The 26,108-nt window shown below is 33.9% G+C and overlaps 1 protein-coding gene across 1 annotated transcript; it reads left to right on the forward strand.

Annotated features, from left to right (window-relative positions):
• Positions 1–3,569: 3,569 nt before the first annotated feature.
• Positions 3,570–5,822, forward strand: LOC136038378 (casein kinase I-like). The gene is made up of 2 exons (XM_065721446.1): positions 3,570–3,696; positions 4,549–5,822. Exons 1-2 carry the CDS (start codon positions 3,570–3,572, stop codon positions 5,820–5,822), a joined length of 1,401 nt encoding a protein of 466 aa, XP_065577518.1.
• The last annotated feature ends 20,286 nt before the right edge of the window (positions 5,823–26,108 follow it).

Raw genomic sequence — 26,108 nt, forward strand, 5'->3', positions numbered from 1 at the left:
TCCCGGTCGTCATCCCGGTATACATTCGTTTTTGAATTGGTATATGATGAAATAAATTTTTAATTTTTTCCCTTTTTTTCCTTTTAGTTTTTTTTATTGGTTTTGACCTTTTTTTAGGTTTTTTAGATTTTTTCTTTTTTCTTTTTAGTTTTTTTTTGAAGTTTTTATCTTTTTAGTTTTTTTATTTTTATTTATATTTTTTAGTTTTCTTTTTCTCCTTTATTTTTCAGTTTTTTTTCCTTTTTTTAGTTTTTTTTTCTTTTTTAGTTCTTTTAGTTTTTACCTTTTTTAGTTTTTTTTAGTTTTTTAGATGAAAATTTTTTTTAGTTTTTTACCTTTTTTTCTTTTTAGTTTTTTATTGGTTTTTACCTTTTTTTTTTAGCTTTTTTAGTTTTTTTCGTGTTTTCTTTTTACTTTTTTTTTAGTTTTTATCTTTTTTATTTTTTTTTTATTTTTATTCTTAATTTTATTAGTTTTCTTTTTCTCTTCTATTTTTCAGTTTTTTCCTTTTTTTTTTTTTTAGTTTTTAGTTTTTTAAGTTTTTTTCCTTTTTTTAGTTTCTTTAGTTTTTTTAGTTTTTCGGCTTTTTTATTAAATTTTTGTATTTTTCCCCTTTTATTCTTTTTATTTTTTTTTTTGGTTTTTACTTTTTTTTAGTTTTTTTAGTTTTTTTTCTTTTTTCTTTTTATTTTTTTTTCTTTTTATTTTTTTTAGTTTTGTTTTTCTCCTTTATTTTTCATTTTTTTTCCTTTTTTTATTTTTTTCTTTTTTAGTTTTTTTAATTTTTTTTATTAGTTTTTAGTTTTTTTTCTTTTTAGTTTTTTTGTAGTTTTTACCTTTTTTTAGTTTTTTTTAGCTTTTTTTTACTTATGTCCTGGTCGTCATTTATACTCCCTGTGTCGTCATTTATACTCCACAGATCCACAGATCCACAGATCCACAGACAACTTATTTTTATATATATAGATATAAAAATAAGTTGTAAGTCTGTAACACTATCTTCTATACATATACACAGGCTGTTGGGGTGGCGCTTCGCGCCACCCCAACACCTAGTTGGTGGGGGCGGTTTGGGCCACCCCCAAGCCCCCCGCGCGCGTAAGTCGTTACGCGCCATATTACTTACGCGCCATTGTAGTTGTGTCCCTGTGTCCCACCTGTGAATATAGATAGATATGTATATGTTTTTAACTACGTAAAACTTGCGAATATACAACATTCTTCGCTGTTCCATTGTCTGTGCATATAAATAGATTGTCAGGTTTACCGACTCTTGAACATGCAACATATAATTGTCCATGGGAAAAACAATCCGTATTCAGATCTATACCTCATTATTCTAATGATTGCCCTTGAGCTTTGTTGATGGTGATTGCTAATCGAACATTCCCTGTGTCCCCGTCGTCAGTTATATATCCCCCCTCTGCCCCTGGCGTCCCCTTTGTAGTTTTGTCCCTGTGTCCCGGTCGTCATATATATTCCTTGTGTACCGTGTCCCAGTCTGTAATTTCACTTTGAGTGTCCCGATCGTCATTTATACTCCCTGTGTCCCTGAGTCCCGGTCATCATTTGTGTCCCGGTGTCCCTGTCTGTAATTTTTCTTTGATTGTCCCGGTCGTCATTTATATTCCCTGTGTCCATTTATATTCCCGGTGTCCCGGTAGTCATTTTTGTCCCGGTGTCCCGGTCTGTAATTTTTCTTTGAGTGTCCCGGTCGCATTTATATTCCTTGTGTCCCGGTCGTCATTTGTGTCCCGGTATTCCGGTCTGTAGTGTCATCTTATTATGACTTCATATACAAAGCCTTATATACTTATATCTTTCGAATATACAACATTCTTTGCTGTCCCATTGTCTGTGCATGTACATAAATTGTCAGGTTTACCGACTCTTGAACATGCAACATATAATCGTCCCTGGGAAAAACAATCCGTATTCAGATCTATACCTCATTATTCTAATGATTGCCCTTGAGCTTTGTTGATGGTGATTGCTAATCGAACATTCTCTGTGTCCCGGTCGTCATTTATATATCCCCCTGTGCCCCCCTGGCGTCCCCGTTTTAGTTGTGTCCCTGTGTCCCGGTCGTTATTTATATTCCCTGTGTCCCGGTCGTTATTTGTGTCCCGGTGTCCCAGTCTGTAATTTCTCTTTGAGTGTCCCGGTCGTCATTTATATCTCCTGTGTCCCGGTCGTCATTTGTGTCCCGGTGTCCCGGTATGTAATTTCTTCAGTCGACAAACATGACGTCAGTCGACAAACAACTTCATGACGGCATAATGCTCAATCCTTATAATGACGTCAGTCGACAATATGATGTCAGTCGATACACAAACATGACGTCAGTCAACAGACAAACAACTTATTTTTATATATATAGGCCTATAGGGATATATAAAAATAAGTTGAATGAATTTTTGTATTGAGGGTTTGCATATGACGTCTGAAAAATAAAGAAGAAAAAGAAAACTGAAAAAAGGTAAAAACTAAAAAGAAAAATGCTAAAAAAAGAAAAAAACTGAAAAATAAAAATTAAAAAAGTAAAAACCTAAAAAGAAAAAACCTAAAAAAATAAAAAAATAAAAAAAAGGTAAAAACTAAAAAGAAAAAAAGCTGAAAAAAGAAAAGAAAAAACTAAAAAAGAAAAAAATAATAAAAAAATTAAAAAAAGAGAACTAAAGACTAAAAACTCAAAAAACTAAAAAAAAAACTAAAAAGGAAAAAACTAAAAATGAAAAAAAAAATAAAAAAGAAAAAAAAAGAAAAAAAATAGAAAAGGTAAAAAACTAAAAAAGATTAAAAAACAAAAAAAAACTACAAAACAAAAAAAAGAAAATCTAAAAAAGAAAAAAAAGCTAAAAAACTAAAAAAAAGAAAAAAAACTAAAAAACAAAAAAAAGAATAAACTAACAAAAAAAGGAAAAACCTAAAAAGAAAAAAAACTAAAAAAAGAAGAAAAAATTAAAAAAGGTAAAAAACTAAAAAGAAAAAAAGCCAAAAAACTAAAAAAGCTACAAAACTAAAAAAAGAAAAAAAGGTAAAAGAAAAAAAAATTAAAGCATGTTTATTTTTGTGTATGTTTGAGGGTTTGCATATGACGTCTGAAAAATAAAGAAGAAAATGAAAGAAAAAAAAAACTGATAATGAAAAAAAAAGAAAAAACTAAAAAAAAGAAAAACTAAAAAAAGAGAAAGCTAAAAAAAAATAAGTAAAAAAATAAAAAGAAAAAATCTAAAAAAACTAAAAAAGCTACAAAACTAAAAAAACTAAAAAGATAAAAAATTAAAAAAGAAAAAGCTAAAAAACAGAAAAAACTAAAAAAAAAAAAAAATAAAAGGGAAAAAACTAAAAAAAGAAGAAAAAACTAAAAAGAAAACAAATTAATAAAAAGAAGCGCCACACCAACAGCTAGTTTAATATAAATATTTGCGGCTCAAAGAGAAAGTACCACTAATCCTACAATGGCACCAAAAAGAGCACACCAGGTGGAAACACCAGAGAAACGCAAGACGAGGCTCGCAGCTCAAAGAAAAAGGGCAAGATTAGTAATGTCCAATTAATTTCTATGAATGCGCGTCGAGGAATCACCAGAGCAACGCGAAACCAGGCTTGCAGTTGAAAGAGATAGTAAAATAAGAAGGTGTATCGAGGAGCCACCAGAGCAATGCGGAACCAGACTTGCTGCTGAAAGAGAAAGTAAAAAAGCAGGCGTGTTGATGTATTACAAAATCAATGTGATTATAATCGCCTGGCATTCAAGTACTGCCCTTCTGATGATTATAGCTTGAATCGAGATGTTCAAATCGGAACTTTGTTTGAAATTTGTCCCTATTGCAAGGCATTGAAATTTAATGGTGAAGCAATGGGAATGTGTTGCGCCCGAGGAAAAGTTAAGCTTCCTTGACTGGCTTAAACCTTAAAAAAGAAAACCATAAGTTTGAATCTTATTAGAAATTATTGTTATAAATTGGATTTGCTTTAATAATAAAATATCTTTGAAAAACCCGCAATACGAAAATACAGCAAATTGTCTAAGGAACAATGAGAATCAATATATAGTAGCCTGCCGCGTGCCACTAGATTGGGTCAGGCAGCGAAGCCGCCTAGCCCCAGCTAGTAAAATATATTTCCATAGAAAAAATATAGAAAATAAATTTTAATTAAGTTTTCAGTTCAGAATCGTTATAGTTGTTTTGTAAATTGTAAAAATATTCATGTTGTCTGAACAATAATTTTAATTTTTTATTTCAAATTAGAAAGCTAACTGAAAATTTAAAAATTAATTTGATTTTTTTTAAGATGTAATATATTAGATGAATGATTTATGGGTGGAATTCATAATAATGACTTCTGTAACAAAGTGTAAGCTTTTCCAGGTAACATTCCTAGCTTCATTTGGAACATGGATATATTTAGAAAGTATTTTATTTAAAAAAACAATAAAAACGAAGCGACGATTAAAAAAGGTATTTCATGCTGCTCATGATAACACTAGGGCTGTTTTCCAATACGGGAAAGCAGCCTTTCGTACAATCATTTATGTTTTAGCTGAACTTAGCAGCGATAAAAGTTTTGACTCCGAAAAAACTAGCTGCAATTCAGAAACTGACAACTGTGATTCTGTCAGATCTACAGCTACTTCTCAAATTGTGGCTAAAGATACTACTGGATCGATAGACAGTAAAATGAGTTCCAATCTTTATTCAGGAACTGAAACACATAGGTCTACTGATCAAATTGAAATTGGTACTATCCTTAGAGAACAACAGTTAGTCTCACCTGAAACCAAACATGTATTCCAAAATAAAGATGTTTCTGATATAACAGGTACCACAATTCAACCTGCTTCTCCTCTTCCAGCGAATAAAAAAACAAATAAGTACAAAACCTGTAAAGAAGGAGGTGCCAAAGAGGGGCAGCTCAATAGAGCTGTTCCACTGAGGCTAGGCAATCGGTATGATTGTGTTAGGTATATTTGTTCAGGAGCGTTCGGAGCAGTGTTTAAATATCAAGATCGAGAGAGTCAAAAATATTTTGCTGTAAAATACGAATTTGTCACTAATACAACCAAAAAAAAGAAATGTAATTTGTTGAAAAAAGAAAGAGATATATATAAATTGTTTTCCAGGGAGAAACGAATGCCCAAGATATATTATTATGAGGAAACAGAGGGTTATTCAGCGCTAGTATTAGACCTTTTTGGGATGTCACTTGGGAAGATATGCAATTCAAGACATGCTATTAGATTAAAATATGAAACAGTTCTTGATATTGCTGTACAACTAATAGAACAATTAGAAATTATACATAAGTATGATGTTATACACAGAGACATAAAACCGGACAACATTGTACTTGGACTAAAAAACCCGAAATTAATCTACCTCATTGATTTTGGCCTAGCTAAAATGTTTGATAGGGAGAGTAAACAGAAAAATAATCGTGGGGTCCGTGGATTCGTGGGATCCAAAGTGTATGCTCCAATAAATGCTCATCTTGGTGTAACACAGTGCAAAAAAGACGATCTTGAGGCCGCTGCATATGTACTAATCAGCCTGAGGGGTGGCTTACCTTGGAGAAAATTCCGTGATATTGATAAAATAGGAATGGCTAAAATGCAAACTCCTATCGAGAAATTATGTACATATTTTCCTGAATGCCAACCTTTGTTGAAATACTGTCGAAAACTTAACTTTAATGATGACCCAGATTATGACAAGTTGAAACGAATCTTTCTTAGAGCTGCTAAGAAAAGAAGAATATCTCTTACTATAAGCAATAATAGTTTTGAGGAATTTGACTGGACACCTGATAAAGAATAATCGACATGCAATTAGTTCATTATGAAATTCACCGTGGCTGATTTAATTTAATTGACCTGTCTTTTGGTGGCATATTAATTTTTTGTCATATAGGCTAAACCAGCTGCACTAAAATTTGAAGAAAAAAGTTCATTTCTAATCTCATACCTGATTGCAGAAAAACTCACCTCTGGTTGCAAATTTTGAAACAGATTTGAATAATGCAGTTTTCTGCCCACTATGTCTAAATAATATATCCAGAAAGATTTTGTAACATCAAGTAGATGTTCGAAGGATTGTTTTTGAAAATGGTTTTCTGACGGTATTTAAAGTTAAGTTTATTCTGGGCAAAACTGTTGCTTTCACTTTTTCTAATAATTGGCTTTCTGCAGCCCCGAAGTGGTAAGAGATACAAAATCGAGATTTTTCTCAAAAACGGGAATTGAGATACAGGGCAGAAAAGTTGCAGTGAGGGTTATAAGATTCCGAGTAGTTATAATACAAAAAAAAATAAACCTATTTGTTTCTTGTGTTGTATATGTTACCCAAATTAAACTGTTCTAGTGGCCAAAAGAAACCTTATCAAAAAAACTCTGTCGTACTCCTGCAAAACATTAAATTGTCTCTCTAAGAACCGGAAAACAAAATTCAATGTCTCTTCTAGATTTTTTAGAAACGATTCTGAAGAAGTTGATTTCAAATGTATATATAGGAAATTGGACAGGGAATATTGGAAATATAGAAAATATACGATGGGAAATTGATTCGCTGACATTGAAATTCTTCTATAATTTTTTTAAAACCCCACAGGTAACTTTTGTGAGGCAAGGTAGAATTTAATTTTCTAACAAGATGAATAGAAATTGATCTAGGACTAATAACTGACATTTGTTTTCCAAAACAATAAAATTTCTTATTTGAATTTTTCTGTTTCGATCTTTGGATTTGCAAATTCCATACATTTCGTGTAAAAAATGTCCGAGCATTGAAGCTAGATTTTTTGCATTGACGATTTCTTTTTTCCCGATTTTTTCTCCACAGCTTATGGGACACTGGAAAATGATGGAGAGCTGTCCAATGGCACATTTTAAAGGCAATTGATGTATTTAGAAACATGTCGTAATTAACCAAAATATTTAAAAAAAATAGAATCAGCCTTTTGCGAGAAACCTTGTTTATCCATAACACTGTAGTAGCATACGTTATTAACATTTTCTTACAGACGATGATCAAAATAGGATTTTTAACATTATAAAAAGCATGTAGATATAGTTATATAAAATGCACTTTTTTTAGGGTTTTAACAGAAAATCTGATTTGTCGATGAAAACTAGAATATTTCCTGAATTTTTTAATAAAATAATTTATTTCATCTCTCATTCAAAGTTATAAATGTCTCCTGGAACCAAATTTTTTTGGCTTAACTCCTAAAGTGAGAATCTCTTTAACTTGAGCTATATTTCCATAGAAAAAAAATACAAAATAAATTTTGTTTTATTTCAGTTTTCAGTTCAGAACCGCTAAAATTATTATATAAATTGCAAAAGTATTTATAATGTCTGAGCAGTAATTTTAACTATTTCATTCCAAGAAGTAAAATACCTAAACATTTTCAAATTATTCCGTTTTTTGCTAGATTTAATCTACTAGATCCCTGATTTATGAGTAGAACTTTATACATTAAAAAGATATTATGGTCTTTGGAGAAAAGAGTACAAGAAAGAATAACCGTGAAAAGTATAACAGCCGAGTTCCGAGTTGCAGCGGTAGCTAGCAACCTAGTAAGAGACTAGTAACAGTAAAAATAAAACAGCCCTAAACTGCTAAAAATAAAGCCAGTTCGATACACAAAACACACTATTAGAATCGCCTTGCCTGAAACCCTTATACAGGAAACTTACAGATCCTTGGCTTGAATAACTAGGAAAATCCATTGGCCTGAAAAGCAAGAGCTAAGAGCTCATATGGCACTTGTGACGAGGTCGGAAGAGCCAAGAGCTCATATGGGGCATGAGCTCTAGTAAAATTCTAAGAATCAATAGATTGATTTAAAAGGAAAATTAGAGACTTAATGCCGGTCGGGATTTAAAATAAGATCTCTTAGACGCAAGGTCCTTCTAAATATCAAAATTCAGTAATATCTGATCACCCACTCGTAAGTTAAGAATATCTCATTTTTTCTAATTTTTCCTCTCTTTTCAGCCCCACAGATAGTCGAATCGGGGAAAACAACTTTATCAAGTCAGTTTGTGCAGGTCCCTGACACACCTACTAATTTTCATCGTCCTAGCACCTCCAGAAGGACCAAACTTGCCAAAGCACTGGACCCCCTAACTCCCCCAAGGAGATCGGATCCAGTCCAGTTATGTTAATCACTTATCTACGACATTTGCTTATTCTAACCACCAAGTTTCATCCTGGTCTCTCCACTTTAAGCGTTTTCCATGATTTCCCATTTCCCCCTCCAACCACCCCCAATGTCACCAGATCTTGTCAAAATTTCAAATAAGAGCTCTGAGACACGAGTTCCTTCTAAATGTCATATTTCATTAAGATCTGGTCACCCGTTCTTAAGTTAAAAATACATCATTTTTTGTAAGTTTTTCGAATTACTCTAATAACTCTATAATTTCCGATTCAAATTGAAAATGGAGTATCTGAGACAAAAGATCTTTGGATAGATAAAGTTTCATTAAGATCCAATTACACATTCGTAAGATAAAAATACCTCCATTCTCAAGTTTTCCCCCTCAAACTCCCCCCTATGTCACTGGATGTGGTCAGGATTTAAAACAAGAGATGTGAGTAACGAGGTCCTTCTAAATATAAAATTTCATTAAGATCCGACTTCCTGTTCGTAGGTTACAAATATTCCATTTTTTTCTAATTTTTCGGATTACCCCCCCGCCCTCAACTCCCCAAAGAGAGCGGATCTGGTCCAGTTTTATTAGTCACGTATTTTGGACTTGTGCTTATTCTTCCCACCAGGTTTCATCCTGATCACTCCACTCTAAGCCTTTTCCAAGATTTCCAGTTCTCCCCGCCCCAACTCCCTCAAATGACACTGGATCAGGTTGGGACTTAAAACAAGAGATCTGAGCAACGAGGTCCTTCTAAATATAAAATTTCATAAAGATCCGAACACTCCTTTGTAAGTTCAAAATACCTCATTTTTTCTAATTTTTCGGAATTAACCCCCCCCCTCCCAACTCTTTTAAAGAGAGCAGATCCGTTCCGGTTATGTCAATCACTTATTTAGGACTTGTGCTTAGTTTTTCCACCAAGTTTCATTCCGATCCCTCCACTCAAAGCGTTTTCCAAGATTTTAGGCTTCCCCCTCCAACTCCCCCCAATGTCATCAGATCCGGCCGAAGTTTAAAATAAGAGCTCTGAGACACAATATCCTCCTAAAAATCAAATTTCTTTAAGATCCGATCACCCGTTCGTAAGTTAAAAATACCTCTTTTTCAAATTTTTCCAAATTAACCGTTCCCCCACTACCCTCTAATGGCTGAAACACCTATTTCAAATTTAATCTGGTTTGGTCCTTCAAACTCCTACCAAATTTCATCGTCCTAGCTTCTCTGGAAGTTCCTAAACTAGCAAAACCAGGACAGACAGACAGACCGATAGACAGACCGACCGACCGACAGAATTTGCGATCGCTATATGTCAATTGGTTAATACAAGTGCCATAACAAGAAAAGTGGTTGCAAGCACGATATTCTGCGTCGATAGGATCTTTTTTCCAATTTTTTGTCCGCAGCTAGTGGGGCATTGGACAATTATAGAGAGATATTTGATTGTTCGTGTAAAAAAAATCGATAACTTTAAAGAAATACTTACCTTGGAGTTAAGCTAAAAAAGTTTTGTCCCAGGACACAATTATAACTTTGAAGTAAAAGATGAAATAAAGTTATTTTATATTAAATTTTCTGAAATTATTCTACCTTTTATTGACAAATCAGATATTCTGTAAAGCCCTAAAAATTGCTGTATTTTACGCAACTATATCTGCATTCTTCTTAATGTTAAAAGTCATATTTTGGTTTTCATATACAATAAAAGGTTAATAACATTAGCTAATACTGTGTTATAGAAAAATTTAGTTTCTCGTTAAAAATTGATTCAGTTTAACAATTATTTTTGTTAATTACGAAAGATGTTGAAATATTTCAATTTCCTTTAGAATGAGTCAATAAACAGCTCTATGGGATTTTCCAGTACTCCGCTAGCTGCGCAGAAAAAAAAAACACCGTCGATGCAGAATATGCAGAATTCCTGAACCGTCGATGCAGAAATGTCTGCACCGAAAGAAATGTCGATGCAGAAATGTCTGCACATTTCTGCACCGTCGATGCAGAAATGTTCTAACTATTCAAGCCAAAGAACAGTAAGTTTTCTCAATATGGGCTTAGGACAAGATAATTCTAATGGTTTACTTTATGTTTCGATCTGTGTCTATTTTTAGGAGTTATGGGCAATCTTATTTTTTCTCTGGGTCGTGATCGTCCCGGGCTGCTAGCTACCCCTTTCATCCCCTTACTAAGTTGCTAGCTGCCGCTGGAACCCGGAACTTGCCTCTTATACTTTTCTAGTTTCTTCTTTCTTTTAATTTTTTCTCTTGAGACCCTAATTTCTTTTCAATGTATGAAGTTCTACACATAAATCACGCATCTAGTAGATTAAATCTAACAGTAAAAAGTAATTTTTCAATCTTCAAGTATTTTCTAGTTTGAATTAAATAATTAAAATTCTTCCTCACACAACACAAACATTTTTGCAATTTACATAATAACCTTAGCGATTCTGAACTGAAAAATCAAATAAAATATTTTTTTTGTCTATGGAAATATAGCTCAACGTTAAAGAGATGCTCACTTTATGAGTTGAGTCAAAAAAGTTTGGTTCCTGGACACAATTTTAATCTTGGACACAAATAATAAAATTATTTTGTTAAAAATTCTCAGGAATTGCTGTAGTTTCGAATGAAAAACCAGATTTTCTGTTCAAACCCTAAAAAAATTAATTTATTTATACAACTATATCTACATGCTATTTATGGTATTAAAAATCCTATTTTGATCTTCGTCTACAGGAAGATATTAATAGCGTATGCATTTACAATGTTTGGAAAAAGGGTTTTTGTAAAATATTGATTTTATTCTTTAAATTATTTTGTTATTTACGAAAGATTTTTAATTGCATCGATTCGAAAATGAGCTTTTGAACAGCTCTTTGTGATGTGCCAATGTCCCGCTAGCTGCGGAGAAAAAATCGAAAAAAAAGAAATCGTCGATGTAGAATATCGAGGTTACAGCCATTTTTTTTTGTTTTTCAACAACTGTTTTTTGAAAAGCTCTTTGTGATGTTCCAATGTCCCGCTAGCTGCGGAGAAAGAATCGAAATAAAAGAAATCGTCGATGTAGAATATCGAGGTTGCAGCCACTTTTCTCGTTTTTCAACAGCTGTTTTTTTGAACAGCTCTTTGTGATGTTCCAATGACCCACTAGCTGCGGAGAAAAAATCGAAAAAAAAGAAATCTTCGATGTAGAATATCGAGGTTGCTGCCACTTTTCGTGTTTTCCAACAGCTGTCTTTTTAACAGCTCTTGTGATGTTCCAATATCCCGCTAGCTGCGGAGAAAAAATCGAAAAAAAAAGAAATCGTCGATCTAGAATATTGAGGTTGCAGCCACTTTTCTTGTTTTTCAACATCTATTTTTTTTGAACAGCTCTTTGTGATGTTCCAATGTCCCGCTAGCTGCGGGAAAAAAAATATAAAAAAAAGAAATCGTCGATGTAGAATATCGAAGTTGCAGCCACTTTTCTTGTTTTTGAAGCCAATGATGTTTTCTTGTTTTTCAAGCCAAGGGGATATAAATTTTCTGTATAAGGGTTTCAGCCATGACAATTCTAATATTTTACTTTGTGTTTCCATCTGACTATTTTTCGGAGTTATGGGCCAGTTAATTTTTTATTATGGGATTTAATCGTCTTAACATTTAAATACACAAGAATATTTAAATGTTCTTGCATGAACATTTTAAATTTGTCCACTTTATCACATAATTATGATCAAAAATTTACCATTAACGTCTTGCCTAAATACATAGTTGATTACAAACAGGAAAAATTCTCAAGCTTTTTTTCTTCGGAATTGTAAGAGACGAACCTCAAAAATCAGGCAGCAAACTAAGTCCAAGAAGATATATTCTGTTCTTCATATAATCGTCTTTTAATATAGCTACAGTTCCCATTCCATGTCTTGGAAGCTTTTAAGTAAAACACAACCATTTTTTTGGTTATTACTTTGAAGTTTTGCCAGAGAATTTCTAGCCAATTTTTCAACAACATCAGCTATTTCAAAGAGACTTTAATCTGTAATTTTCTATAATTCCGATAAGACATTCGTAACATGATTCTCAATTTATAAAGATCAGCCTGCTTTTTGCCATTTTTGGATGTCTGGAAGTACTTTTTAACTTTGCCTTTATAGGTCACTTGGTATAGCCTCGCATAAGTTTTATTTTTGTGTTATGGATTTTTTCATCCCATAACCTACCCATTATTCTGGTAGCAGCTATTTTCTTCAGGGGTATTGAGAAGCAAAATTCGAGAGAGCCAACCAAATGATCAAGGAGCCTTATCATAATGATGACAATTACGGGAAAAAAATATAAGAAATAGTTTCTGCCAGGATAATAATAAATATTAGGGTGACGGAAGCTATAATAAGAAAATTAAAACCTATGTGAGTCTGTATCAAAGAACCCATCAAGATACAGTTAAACAGTAAATCCAGAAGCCGAATAAGATGGCAGAAATACAAGGTGACTTTTATAAACTGATAAACATTTTACGAATGTATTATCGAGATTACAAGAAACATTAAAATTAGATATCAAAATTCTCTTTAAAATAGCTAATGTTGCTAAAAAGTCCGCTAGAAACTATATGGCAAAACTTCATAGTAATATCCAAAAGGAATGTTGTTTGTTTAATGAAAAGCTTCTAAGTTATGGACTCGCAACTGTAGAGCAATTTACAGATGCAATGGACAACATTGGACAGCACTGTGAATATACGGAACGAACTTCATAACATATTCGTATGTTGAATGAATGAACACATGTATTTAGTATCCATCAATGGGAAAACAGATGGAGCATAAAAAAGAAAACAAAAAAGCATAAGACACCAGGATAGGTCTTGACTGATGAATTATATCGGTCAATTTGCGACAGAATCGCTTCTTCACGATTGGTAACACTATACTGGCACGCAACACACTTGTTGTTTGTCCACGGTAGTAAACGCAGCAAAAACTTTTCAGACTTCTAGTACATGAAGCGTTATTTAAGTTTATTTGTATCCTTAAAAAATGAGCCAAAACGGGATAAGCAAAATCATAGCCAGGTGTACAATGTACACCTGGGCCAACAGACGACGATCAAACTTCCACGTATTCCACTATACAGATTTAAACAAAAGAGGAACACTTCTGAAAATGAGAGAGCAGTAGCTGCCATATCTCTAGTATTGACCGTGCCTAGGCCTAATAGGGTGGCCTAGGTATATAATTTCATGCAAAAGCTGAACAAAAGAATCACCAAGTGTGATACTCCGACCAGCATCTGATTTTGAGCAAAAAGACTTTTCAGCATTGAACTGGAGTCCAATAGGGGCATTCCCCTGTTGCAACTCAGTAAAATTAGCTTCTAGCCTATGCAGAGACCGGCTCAGGTTCAGCACATCATCTGCATAACCAATCAAAGACAAATCAATACCACACAGAATAAAAGTCATACGAGACTGTGATTGTGGCCTTGCAATACTGTTATTAAATACTTTCGGTGAAGAAATCACATCTTGTCTCACCCCCTTCTTTACTGGGAGAAGGATGTTTCTGCACCGAGAAACAGGCGAATCATATATGAAACTAGTGCACTCATTAGCTAGTAGAGGAAGTCTAAGTTCCACTTTCAGATCTTCATACATGTTGGCCAGTGGGACTAAAATTCAGGGGTCATCACCGGCCAAACCCAAGTCAAATATAATATCCTCATGTAGTAGTGAATCAAATGCACGTCTTAAATCATGGACAGCTAAAGCAATACTTTCGCCTTATTTTTCTGCTTCAAATAAAGCATATACTAAGGAAGAAATGGTATGACCACAGCCAAGGCGAGACTGAAAACCAAACTGTTTAACATGAACTGCATATTTACTTCTAAATTCATCAATTATCAATTTCTCAAAAATTTTACAAAATAAAGTTGCAACTTCTACTGAGCGAAAAGACGAACATCCAGAAAGAAGTTTGTTCTTCTTAGGGATAGGAGTCAAACATCCAATTGAAAAAGAACCAGGGACTAATCACAGATTAAATATCAATTGGTAAGGGAGGACTAAGTATTCCATAAACAGTTCACCACACACCGACAAATGCTCTGCAGATATAACATCAATTCCTCTACACTTTCTCCTGTTCACTTTACCCATTGTAGAAATAATCAGGCTCTTTGTAATAATCGGTCCCGGACTAGAAGCATGCTCAAAAACGCCTCGGAGTTTCAATTTGTAAGTATTTTGCAGATGATGATCTGGAGAAGAAAATTCTTTTTTATAATGCTCAACCCATGAAGACAGTGGTATAATAGACGGGTATCTGACTTGCATATATTTTACAAGACTGTGGACCACAACGTATTTGGCCGAGATCAAACTTCTTCCGAACAAGACAAAATAATTGAACATTCGATGCAGGCAAATCTACTTTGCAAACCGAAGTTTATTATAAATATGCAATTCTTGCAGCCACCGATCTCATGGTTTATCCACTTCAATCCAAACTGAAAGCCAAAACTTAGTAGAAAAGCAAATGTTTTGCAAATTATAATTAGTTGAGCAGCCGGGGTCTTCAGTTCTAACTTTTACTCGCCCAATAGATACTGCAAATTTTTCTGCGAGAGCTTGGACATGAGTAAGTTCACTACGATCAATGTTCTGCCTAACTCGAGAGTCACACATATTCTTTCTTGAACTCAGCATCAATAATCAAACGGTATATAAATTCTCCCGAGGACATCGTTGCACATATTCTGGAAAAGATCTAGAGACGCCCTACCCCAATCATTAGCATAAAATACAGATTACTTTTTTGGAAGCCTGTTAGAACAAGGGCCACAATCCCCCATCAGAGCAATAAAAGACAAAGGTACTGAAGTGATCTGAAATAAAATTGGAATCACTAACGACAACTTCCGCGATAGTCATGGATGACGTATTACAACAATGGTCCAAGTTAGATGTACTAAGCGAATTATAGACGTAAGTAAAACTCTCATTCTTCGGTGCAACTACATAATCATCACTGAACAGGCCGAATATAATACTTGGTCGATCATACTCACCAGAAAAATTAAGTGGGTCGGTTATTGGAGTCACGAGTAGCAATACAGCATAAAGCGTGCTCATTTATTTTTCTTAAGCATTCAGATAAGCAAGCCGCACTAACAGAAAAGTCTTTTAGATCGGTCATCGCGGTAGTCCGTGGGCAGATAAATGTTTAGCACAATAAAAATTTTGGATTCTGATAGCCAAAAAGTCATTTGCTGAATCAAAATGGATGAAGGATAACAAGACTTCACAAAAGCTGCGAGACCACCACAAGGGCAGCCACAAAACTGAGAGTGGCATGGAGTGATCGAGAATACTTTATGATTGGTTGCTAGTTCCAAAAGGCTCAGGCTCAAAGTAGTTGAAAATGGCTCTTGAATACACATTATGTGACACTTAGATAAAAAGTCCTTTAAAATCACAAACCGATTTAGCAAATTTCCATTTCAATTCTATGAGACAATCGCTTAAGAAATGAAGCATCTTTGGCTTTTTCTTCATTGCACCTTGAATTGGTGGGCTTTAGACTCATTGTGATACGTATTTAGCATTGTTTATCGCTTTATTAGCCAGACACCTTACACTGTAGCATATATGGCCTTTCTTTTTACAAAAAATGTCAAAAGTATTTCTTGTGCATCTGTTATCCTTCGTGGAGGTGTGGTCAGAGGCATCGAAACGACCACAAATAGGCGTCAGTACGCAGTTGCCCGCTATATGACCGATTCCATGACAGGAAAAACACATTTTTGGGAGAAATTTGAACTCTTCTACAGGCAGTTTTCATAGCCGACCCCAACTGATACTGGAAGAAAATCTTCAAGATTCTTCCTGTTACCAAAATACAGCTTAAACACTTTGGAAAGCTCAAAGTTACTGATTTGTATTGCTCTCGATGACTTCTACATCGCTGTGTGTCAGGACTCTACATCGCTGTGTGTCATGTTAGGTGGAACTTGTTTCAGGATGGCAACAAACAGTTTCTCTTTGAGCAAAGCAGCAACCTCAAGCTTACTAGCTTTTATTATCTCAACAATTTTCTCAGTAGATGATTTAGATTTGACTTACAATTTCCAGTCTTGTTTCAACTTTCTTATCTCACTTTTTTCTACTGAGTTGGGACAAACACTGTCCAAAAACTGCTTACAAGCATTGGGGCTATCAAGAGATTTTAGAATTTTGAGTACAACGACATAAGATGGCTGAGGATTGACAGCTACTTGATTAGCAAGGCCTGGGGCTCCACTTGTCGAGGGACAGCATAGGTCCCACGCTTTTGTTGTAGATCCCAAATTCTTGAATTCTAGGCATAAATAGTTTACCTTTCGTGTTAGCGCAGCGCTTGCCTCAGCAGCAATTGCAGGAGTTATATATAATGAGCTTTAGTAGGGTCACTGAAAGTTTAACACATTAGTCGAGAACTTTTAAAATGTCCGCAAAAGTTTCAGTAAGTTTCTGTCTCTCGGTTTGCTGAGCAGCATAGCTTGCTAAAGACTAAAAAATGTTTTTCCTTCCTTTACCATATCTTCTGCGAAAAAGTCGCAACCAGTTTTAATGATATCGGTGTTGGCATTTTCTTTTGATTTTGCCCTTACGGCAAAATTCAGCACAACATTCTATACTAGTCCATCTGGAAGCATCCTAGGACGAACTCCCAATAGACAAGGGAAGCGTCAGCCCCCGTTCCATCTGATCCCCACGGTTTAAGCGAGATTCTCTTGGCAGGCACAACGGCACTTACGGTTGGGAATTGTCCCTCTTCTGCTTGTCAATTAGGGTTACATAAAAACGGCTTGGCACGCTTTAATCTATTTTTACAGAATATAAATAGTTGTCCAGAAACTAGGTCAGTAAGAATAACCGTGAAAAGTATAACAGCCGAGTTCCGAGTTGCAGCGGTAGCTAGCAACCTAGTAAGAGACTAGTAACAGTAAAAATAAAACAGCCCTAAACTGCTAAAAATAAAGCCAGTTCGATACACAAAACACACTATTAGAATCACCTTGCCTGAAACCCTTATACAGGAAACTTACAGATTCTTGGCTTGAATAACTAGGAAAATCCATTGGCCTGAAAAGCAAGAGCTAAGAGCTCATATGGCACTTGTGACGAGGTCGGAAGAGCCAAGAGCTCATATGGGGCATGAGCTCTAGTAAAATTCTAAGAATCAATAGATTGATTTAAAAGGAAAATTAGAGACTTAATGCCGGTCGGGATTTAAAATAAGATCTCTTAGACGCAAGGTCCTTCTAAATATCAAAATTCAGTAATATCTGATCACCCACTCGTAAGTTAAGAATATCTCATTTTTTCTAATTTTTCCTCTCTTTTCAGCCCCACAGATAGTCGAATCGGGGAAAACAACTTTATCAAGTCAGTTTGTGCAGGTCCCTGACACACCTACTAATTTTCATCGTCCTAGCACCTCCAGAAGGACCAAACTTGCCAAAGCACTGGACCCCCCTAACTCCCCCAAGGAGATCGGATCCAGTCCAGTTATGTTAATCACTTATCTACGACATTTGCTTATTCTAACCACCAAGTTTCATCCTGGTCTCTCCACTTTAAGCATTTTCCATGATTTCCCATTCCCCCCTTCTCTTTGAGCAAAGCAGCAACCTCAAGCTTACTAGCTTTTATTATCTCAACAATTTTCTCAGTAGATGATTTAGATTTGACTTACAATTTCCAGTCTTGTTTCAACTTTCTTATCTCACTTTTTTCTACTGATTTGGGACAAACACTGTCCAAAAACTGCTTACAAGCATTGGGGCTATCAAGAGATTTTAGAATTTTGAGTACAACGACATAAGATGGCTGAGGATTGACAGCTACTTGATTAGCAAGGCCTGGGGCTCCACTTGTCGAGGGACAGCATAGGTCCCACGCTTTAGTTGTAGATCCCAAATTCTTGAATTCTAGGCATAAATAGTTTACCTTTCGTGTTAGCGCAGCGCTTGCCTCAGCAGCAATTGCAGGAGTTATATATAACGAGCTTTAGTAGGGTCACTGAATGTTTAACACATTAGTCGAGAACTTTTAATATGTCCGCAAAAGTTTCAGTAAGTTTCTGCCTCTCGGTTTGCTGAGCAGCATAGCTTGCTAAAGACTAAAAAATGTTTTTCCTTCCTTTACCATATCTTCTGCGAAAAAGTCGCAAGCAGTTTGGCACGCTTTAATCTATTTTTACAGAATATAAATAGTTGTCCAGAAACTAGGTCAGTAAAGAATAACCGTGAAAAGTATAACAGCCGAGTTCCGAGTTTAATCTATCTAGCACGCTTTAATCTATTTTTACAGAATATAAATAGTTGTCCAGAAATTAGGTCAGTAAATAACAACATTTTTAGTCCGTAAAAAAATATTTTTTTTAAGAATGGTCAAACATTTAACACCAGTCACCTAATTGATTTAAGATTCCACTGAGTTTCAAGTTAGTAAAATCCAGAAAAGGTGTTATCACTTTCAAGAATAAATCAAGACATCTAAAAGATTAATTTTGACTGCTTAAAATATTAGTTTTGCGAGAAGCCATTGCAACAAGGAACCAATCGGGAGAAGGGGTCAATTAACCCCTTCGTAGAAACATTTTCTTCTTGTATTTTCATTGACAAAGAAATTGTCATGACCAAAAAATTACCCCCTTTCCCTTGATAGACACAAAATAATTTTCTTTTGCTTCTTAAGTTAAAAAATGAAATCTTCCCTATACTATCATGAAATGACACCCCTAGAACAGATACAAAATTGATATCATCATTCTTGATTTTGATAATATCAGATAGTAACAGAAAATGCTTTGTTAGTAGCAGGTAAGATTTTGATAATTCAAGCATGATTTTAATAATAGCTTGGAAGGCTTAGCTAATACCAGAGAGGTATTAGCTCTTAATATCTGGCAAGACTTTGATAATGCAAGACAAAATTTCTAATATCTAGCAAGATTTATAATATTATGTAAGACATTAATACTGTAATGTAAGATGTTTGATAATATTAGACATGTTTTGATAATATCTTACAAGATTTTGATAATCTTGATAATGAAAAACATAATTTTGGAAGCACTAAGTTAAATTTTCTTAATAGTAGAAACTGTTTTAATGGTATCATATTAGATTTTTGTAAGAGTAGATAGGTTTTAATTGCAGCTGAATATATTTTGTTAAGATCATTTAAGATTTGGATACTATCATGCTAGATTTTGTTAATAACTTGGAAGATTTTGTTAATGTAGCCAGGAAAGATTTTAATAATATCATGCAGATTTTGTTAGTAACTTCCTTGACTTTGATAATACTATGTAGTGTTTTGATAGTGCAATAGAGGATTCTCGTAATATCAGGCGAGATTTTGATAATTTAGCGCAAGATGTTTGATAATATCAGACATGATTTGAATGCAGTTGGCTCAAATTTATATCAATATCACAACCTACTGTCCTATGGCACCCTTCCAAAATAATAGTCACTTGACAGAAACACTTGCTATCAACCTGTCAAATTTATAGAAAAAATTTTTAAATTGTCTTTGTCACCCTCAGTACCAACGTAGCATGTCTACTTCTAATATAATACCGTTAAAAAAAGCCTTCAACTTTCAAAATCAATGAAGGTTTCTAAGGGTGAATTCCTTGATTCAAGCTTGTTTCTAGTATTCAACATCCAACATTTCCTTAAAACATCCCAATTACAAGACAAATCCTTGATTTAAGTGTGCAATTTTTCTCAATTCTTAACCAATTTGACAGCCCATTGTCCAGTGGCCCCCTTCCAAATTATCACATGACAGAGCCATTCGCTAATAAACTGTCAAATTTACTTAGACATCATTTCCAATTATCTTTGTCAACGTCAATATCAGAGTATCATGTCCAATTCTATTATGAACCTGTTAAAAATCCTTATCGTAACACCAAAATGCAAAAGAACATTAATATTGAAACAATGTTACACACAATATTACAAATTATTAAATTCATTGAACTACTTTGGACATTTTGAATGTGTTCCATAAAATAATTCATCATGTTCTCTCTTGACAGTGTAGTTATTCTTTTCCTTTAATTCGTAACTAGTAGAATAATTATTAATCCATTTTGAGTTATACACAATTTTTACTGTGGTGTCACCAACAGGCTAAATATTCATTTTGAAATTTCTAGTATTGAGTTCTTTGACTTTATCTGTTGGTATACAATCAATGGCACTAATAATATTCACTTGCACACTGCTTTTAATTGAATTGTCTATAATTTACTTGGTGATATTATCAGCTTGTAATCTTTTTATTTCGCCAGAGATTTCACTTGAGTTTTATCATCTCTTGAAATGTAACTCTCTCATATCCACCATCACTAACATTGAATTTTTTCGAATTCAAAAGTATTTTAATCTCTCATTTGCAAGACGTTGTATGCATATGTTTCCAAAAGTGTCACCACTGGTAGTTGTTTCGTAGTTCAAATATTTGTCTTTGTCATTATTCAACGTAACAATAACTTTATTATGTGCACACAGCTTCTTGGAATATTTCATCTTTAGTTTTTTTTTAAATATGATATGTTTATCCTTCCAGTGCATAATTAATATTTATCAAAAACATATAATAAACCTACTACTGTCGATGACTAACTATAGAGTATCACAGGGGTGGCCACTGAAATAATTCGAAACATAAAAAAGTGATTCAATGAAATATTCGTACTGAAACTATGCCACGTACAACACTACATATTTACACAAAAAAATTATATGGCGTAAAGTAGTACTCCACAAGCTTTTATCATACTCGAGCGCATTATAATTCATTTTCTGGTGATAAAAAGTCAGTATCTCCATGCTCCAAGGTCAATAACAAAAGAGCACATTCAAATACAATATCACAGGATGATTTTTCAAGCCAATAGTAAAAGAAATTTACTTGTGATATTTTTGAAATACAAAATTAAAATGGTAAGTATTTGTTACTCACGATTTTTTGTTTCGGAAAAACAATATTTGTAATGACATTTTTCAACTTTGTTCTTTTATTTCAATGTTATTAAAATTCTATTCTGGCCACCATTTAATATAATACATTTAAAATCCCGGTTTATATTATCTCAGTGAAGTAAACTTTTGATAATATATACCGGTTTCATTCAACTCAGATGAAAATTTATTCATAGAATTGTCTCGGCAATACAGAGCATTAAGCATATACGAAACAGTATAGAATTACTGAGACATTAAGTTAAAAATTCATGATGTTTCCAAATAAATCTCTTTTATTCAATCCGAATATAAATCTATTCATAGAACTGTCATGGAAATATAGAATATTAAGTGTGATTAAAGTATGTAAAATATATTCTGTCATTAATATGCAAATTAGGTGTACCATCTGTAATATAATAATGATATGTACCTTTTGTAATATTCTAATGAGGTGCACCTTCTATAATATGGTAACGAGCACTCGCACTAATAGAATATCCTTAGAGCCTCAGGCTTTAGAATCAGTACCCATCTATGCCATACTACTGCAGAAGCCTATAAATCTTAGGTGTTGGTTTTTCAAGTGAAAAATTAGCATATTGCACTAATTTGCAAAATATATGTTTCAGGTAGGGATCCAGATAAATAGTAAACTTTCCACGGTCAATGGAACAACAATGAAGCCCCAAATTTGAAAGTCATATTCCCTCCCTCTGCTTACAAGCAAGGTCACAGCTGGACCAGTATTAAACTATATTTAGGCTTGAGATTCATACGATAAACGATAAATGATTTTTGCTATCAAATGCTGTACACGGTCCTGGCAATTAGCACGAGTTCTTATCATAATAAAATATAAGGAACTAAAGATATAAAAATTACAGCCATAGTTATCGTCATACAAATACTCATATAAATCCCCGAAAACTATATCAAAATCCACAATTTTGCAGTCTATTAAATCCACATTAATCCACATTAATCCACTGTTAAATCCACAATTTTTACAGGCTATTGAAGACTTCAAAATTGAGCGACCCGGCTCAATAGTAACCAAAACTCTAAAAAATGGAATTTTGATACCAATAGCTACATCAAAAGAATCGCATCTTAATGCTGGTTTTAAATATATAAGTTTCATCAATTTTAGTCTTACCCATCAAAAGTTACGAGCCTGAGAAAATTTGCGTTATTTTAGAAAATAGGAGGAAAAACCCCCTAAATGTCATAGAATCTTCACGAAAATCACACCATCAGATTCAGCGTATCAGAGAACCCTACTGTAGAAGTTTCGAGCTCCTATCTACAAAAATGTAGAATTTTGCATTTTTTGCCAGAAGGCAGATGACGGATGCGTGTTTATTTGTTTATTTGTTTTTTTTCCCACAGGGGTGATCGTATCGACCCAGTTGTCCTAGAATGTTGCAAGAGGGCTCATTCTAACGGAAATGAAAAGTTCTAGTGCCCTTTTTAAGTGACCAAAAAATTGGAGGGCACCTAGGCCCCTCCCACGCTAATTATTTTCCCAAAGTCAACGGATCAAAATTCTGAGAGTGCCATTTTATTCAGCGTAGTCGAAAAACCTTATAACTATGTCTTTGGGGACGACTTACTCCCCACAGTCCCCGTGGGAGGGGCAACAAGTTACAAACTTTGATCTGTGCTTACATATAGTAATGGTTATTGGGAAGTATATAGGCGTTTTCATGAGGATTTTTTTTGGTTGGGGGAGGGGTTGAGAAGAGGGGGACATGCTGGGGGAACTTTCCATCGAGAATTTGTCATGGGAGAAGAAAATTTCTATGAAGGGAGAGCAGGATTTACTAGCATTATTTAAAAAAAAACAACTAAAAAATAAATGTGAAAAAGCTTTTTCAGCTGGAAGTAAGGAACAGCAATAAAACTTAAAACAGACAGAAATTATTACCCATATGAGGGGCTCACCTCCTTCTAATACCTCGCTCTTTACGCTAAAGTATTTTTAGTAATTTCAACTATTTATTCTACGGCTTTTGTGATTCAGGGGTCATTCTTAATGAATTGGGATAAAATTTAAGCTTTAGTGTAAAGAGCGAGGTACTGACGATGGGGCGAATCCCCTCATATATGTAATAAAAACATGAGAATACAAAAGTTCTTTGCGTAAGCTAATTTATAAGTTACGTAAATCTTTTACCAATAAAAAGATTCGTAAAAAATTAAAAGTTCTAGTTGCCTTTTTAATTAACCAAAAAATCGGAGGGCAACTAAGCTTCGTCCCCCGCTCTTTTTTTCTCAAAATCATTCGATCAAAATTATCAGAAAGCCATTTAGCCAAAAAAAAAAAAGGCAAATTTCGTTTTGATTATTCCTCTGCGGAGAGCCAAAATCAAAACATGCATTGATTCAAAAACGTTCAGAAATTAAATAAAAAAAATAAGTTTTTTTAACTGAAAGTAAGGAGCGACATTAAAACTTAAAACGCACAGAAAATACTTCGTATATAAAAGAGGCTGCTTCCTCATCAACGCCCCGCTCTTTACGCTAAAGTTTTTTACTGTTTTAAAAAGAAGAATTGAGAGAAAGAGTCAAACTTTAGCGTAAAGAACGGGGCGCTGATGAGGAAGCAGCCTCTTTCATATACGAAGTAATTTCTGTGCGTTTTAAGTTTTAATATCGCTCCTTACTTTCAGTTAAAAAAAAACTTGTTTTTTTTTAATTCAACATTAGAATCTAGTCCGATATTAGGTGAAGGTTAGGAAGTTTAATCTCGGACACATACATTGTGTTTAATTTGAAATTAATTAAGTAGAGAAATGAAAGATTAACTTCCCTCAATTCCTGGTAAAGATTGTGCTTAAATTCCATCAGTTTATTTTTATAACATATTTTTATATCCAATCATATTAATCCTAAAGTATGTTAGAAAAAACTGCCAAATAATCCCGATGCAGTTCTTTTAAATTTGATTGGGTCTTCTGTATTTAATTTGAAGCCAATAAAAGCAACAAAAATATTTGAGTCACAAGACCTTTTTGCAAGTCAACCCTCTATGTCACTTTGTTATTTAATATGCACGACTAGGTAAAATTCCAATGTTACTCTCTTACAATTTCTAACCTAGGAACATCTCATTTGAAAAAGATAAGCAATTGAAAAACCAACTAATATACTGTACAACGAAACATGTGGGCACATTGAAATTTTATTTACTAAACCTTGGAATTATAATTAATTAATTGTCTCTTCCATATTATATATTTTGTGATTATTTATATACAGAAAAAAGAAAGATGAAAAAACATTTGCCATCTGGTCAGTTTAATAATTGATGTCAAGGCCGTATCCAGTGGAGGTCAAGGAGATTTCAATTCCACACCCCAAAACTCATCATCTAGATCTGGACTCGTCAAGACGTCTTGTTTTTTGAATAAATGACGCTTTTGATTTTTAAGTGAAGATACGAGAGCAGCCTATTGAGCAGCCTGGCTTAGGCAACCAAGTCTTGATTGAAGATCTAGCTTCCAACCAAGGATTGTGTCTCATTTTTGTTTCTAAGTCTAGAATATCCCATCCTTGTAAAGAATGCTACAGAAAATGTGAAACTGGGTCATTCCATTGTTCTAAGTACAATGCCTGGTTGCACACAGATTTTTCTGGCATCACAAAAAGTAATCGTCTTAAAAGCCCTCATTGGTTATGCGTACGATTCCAATCATCAATAGTTGAAAATGACGAGTTTAATATCATCGATAATCAGTCAAAAGTGGTCCTACCTATCGAACCTGTTAAGTCCCACCTCTTTTCAAATAAAGGAAGTTCAACTATTTCCGCTGATCATACTAATCGGATGTGTAAATTCTCCAACCGTACCTTGTGTTTCGAGTTATAACAACAGTAATTCTCCGGGATCGGTTGATTCTGCATAAATAACCCCCTATCATTAATCCCAAATTACCCCGCATATATTTTGTTCAAGCAAAGATGACTTGACAAACAATGCAAAAATGGCTGGTGATTTTGAACCCCGTACTTGTGAAGATTGCCTAAAAAAACATAAAAATCGTCAATCTAAAAGCAGATTATTAATCTCAAATTTCTTTATTGTAGCTTATCTGATCTTTACGAGTGCCAGAAAAGTAATCTTCTCAAGGACAATGAAATCAAAAAAATAAAAAGTCTGTTTTCAGCTGGCAATTGTTGATGCTATACATGCATTAAACTACACTACCTAAAGTTCCTCTTTTCGCTGATACTTCTGCTTTAGATAGCCATTAGCCATTATCAAAATTCTTCAAGTTGGGTAAAAACTACTGTTAAACCTTTTGAACCAGAAAAGGTCACCAAATCTAATAAAACAAGTGATAGTGGACTTCATTCGTCAGATTTTCTCAAGGGATTAAAACGGTTACGCAAACTAATCCTACTGACCTTTCTTTAACTGAAGGTAATTTAATCTTGAAATCAAATTTTAATGACTTTATTTTGTTAATTCTTTAAAAATTGACATTGAAGTCTAACTTACAAGCGGAAATTCTCTACCAATGCAGGTATTTAAAAAAATGAGCTCAGTGATTTTAAGTGTAGCTAACCTACTGTGCGCTTTAGCTTTTTAGACAGTAGAAGTAAGTCTAGTAACTGTAAATATCTACACATTTGTAAATTTTAGATAGATAGATAGATAGATAATTTTATTCACCCACTCGATACAAAACCACAAATGGCACGAATGGAGTATAAAGAAGAAGAAAAAAAAAACAAAAAAACACTTAACTGCAAAAACAAAAACAAACGTTACGATACACCGCCAATAAATAAAAACATTATTACAAAAACTCACTAAGGACGAATTGCAATTGCCAGACTACTAGGCCCAAGCGACCCCAAAAATTCAGAACGACGTTTCGTCACAGCAGCAATCGGATCTGTGATACCGAACCTTGCAGACA

Source organism: Artemia franciscana, chromosome 18 (genome assembly GCF_032884065.1).
Source record: "Artemia franciscana chromosome 18, ASM3288406v1, whole genome shotgun sequence".
NCBI lineage: Eukaryota > Metazoa > Arthropoda > Branchiopoda > Anostraca > Artemiidae > Artemia > Artemia franciscana.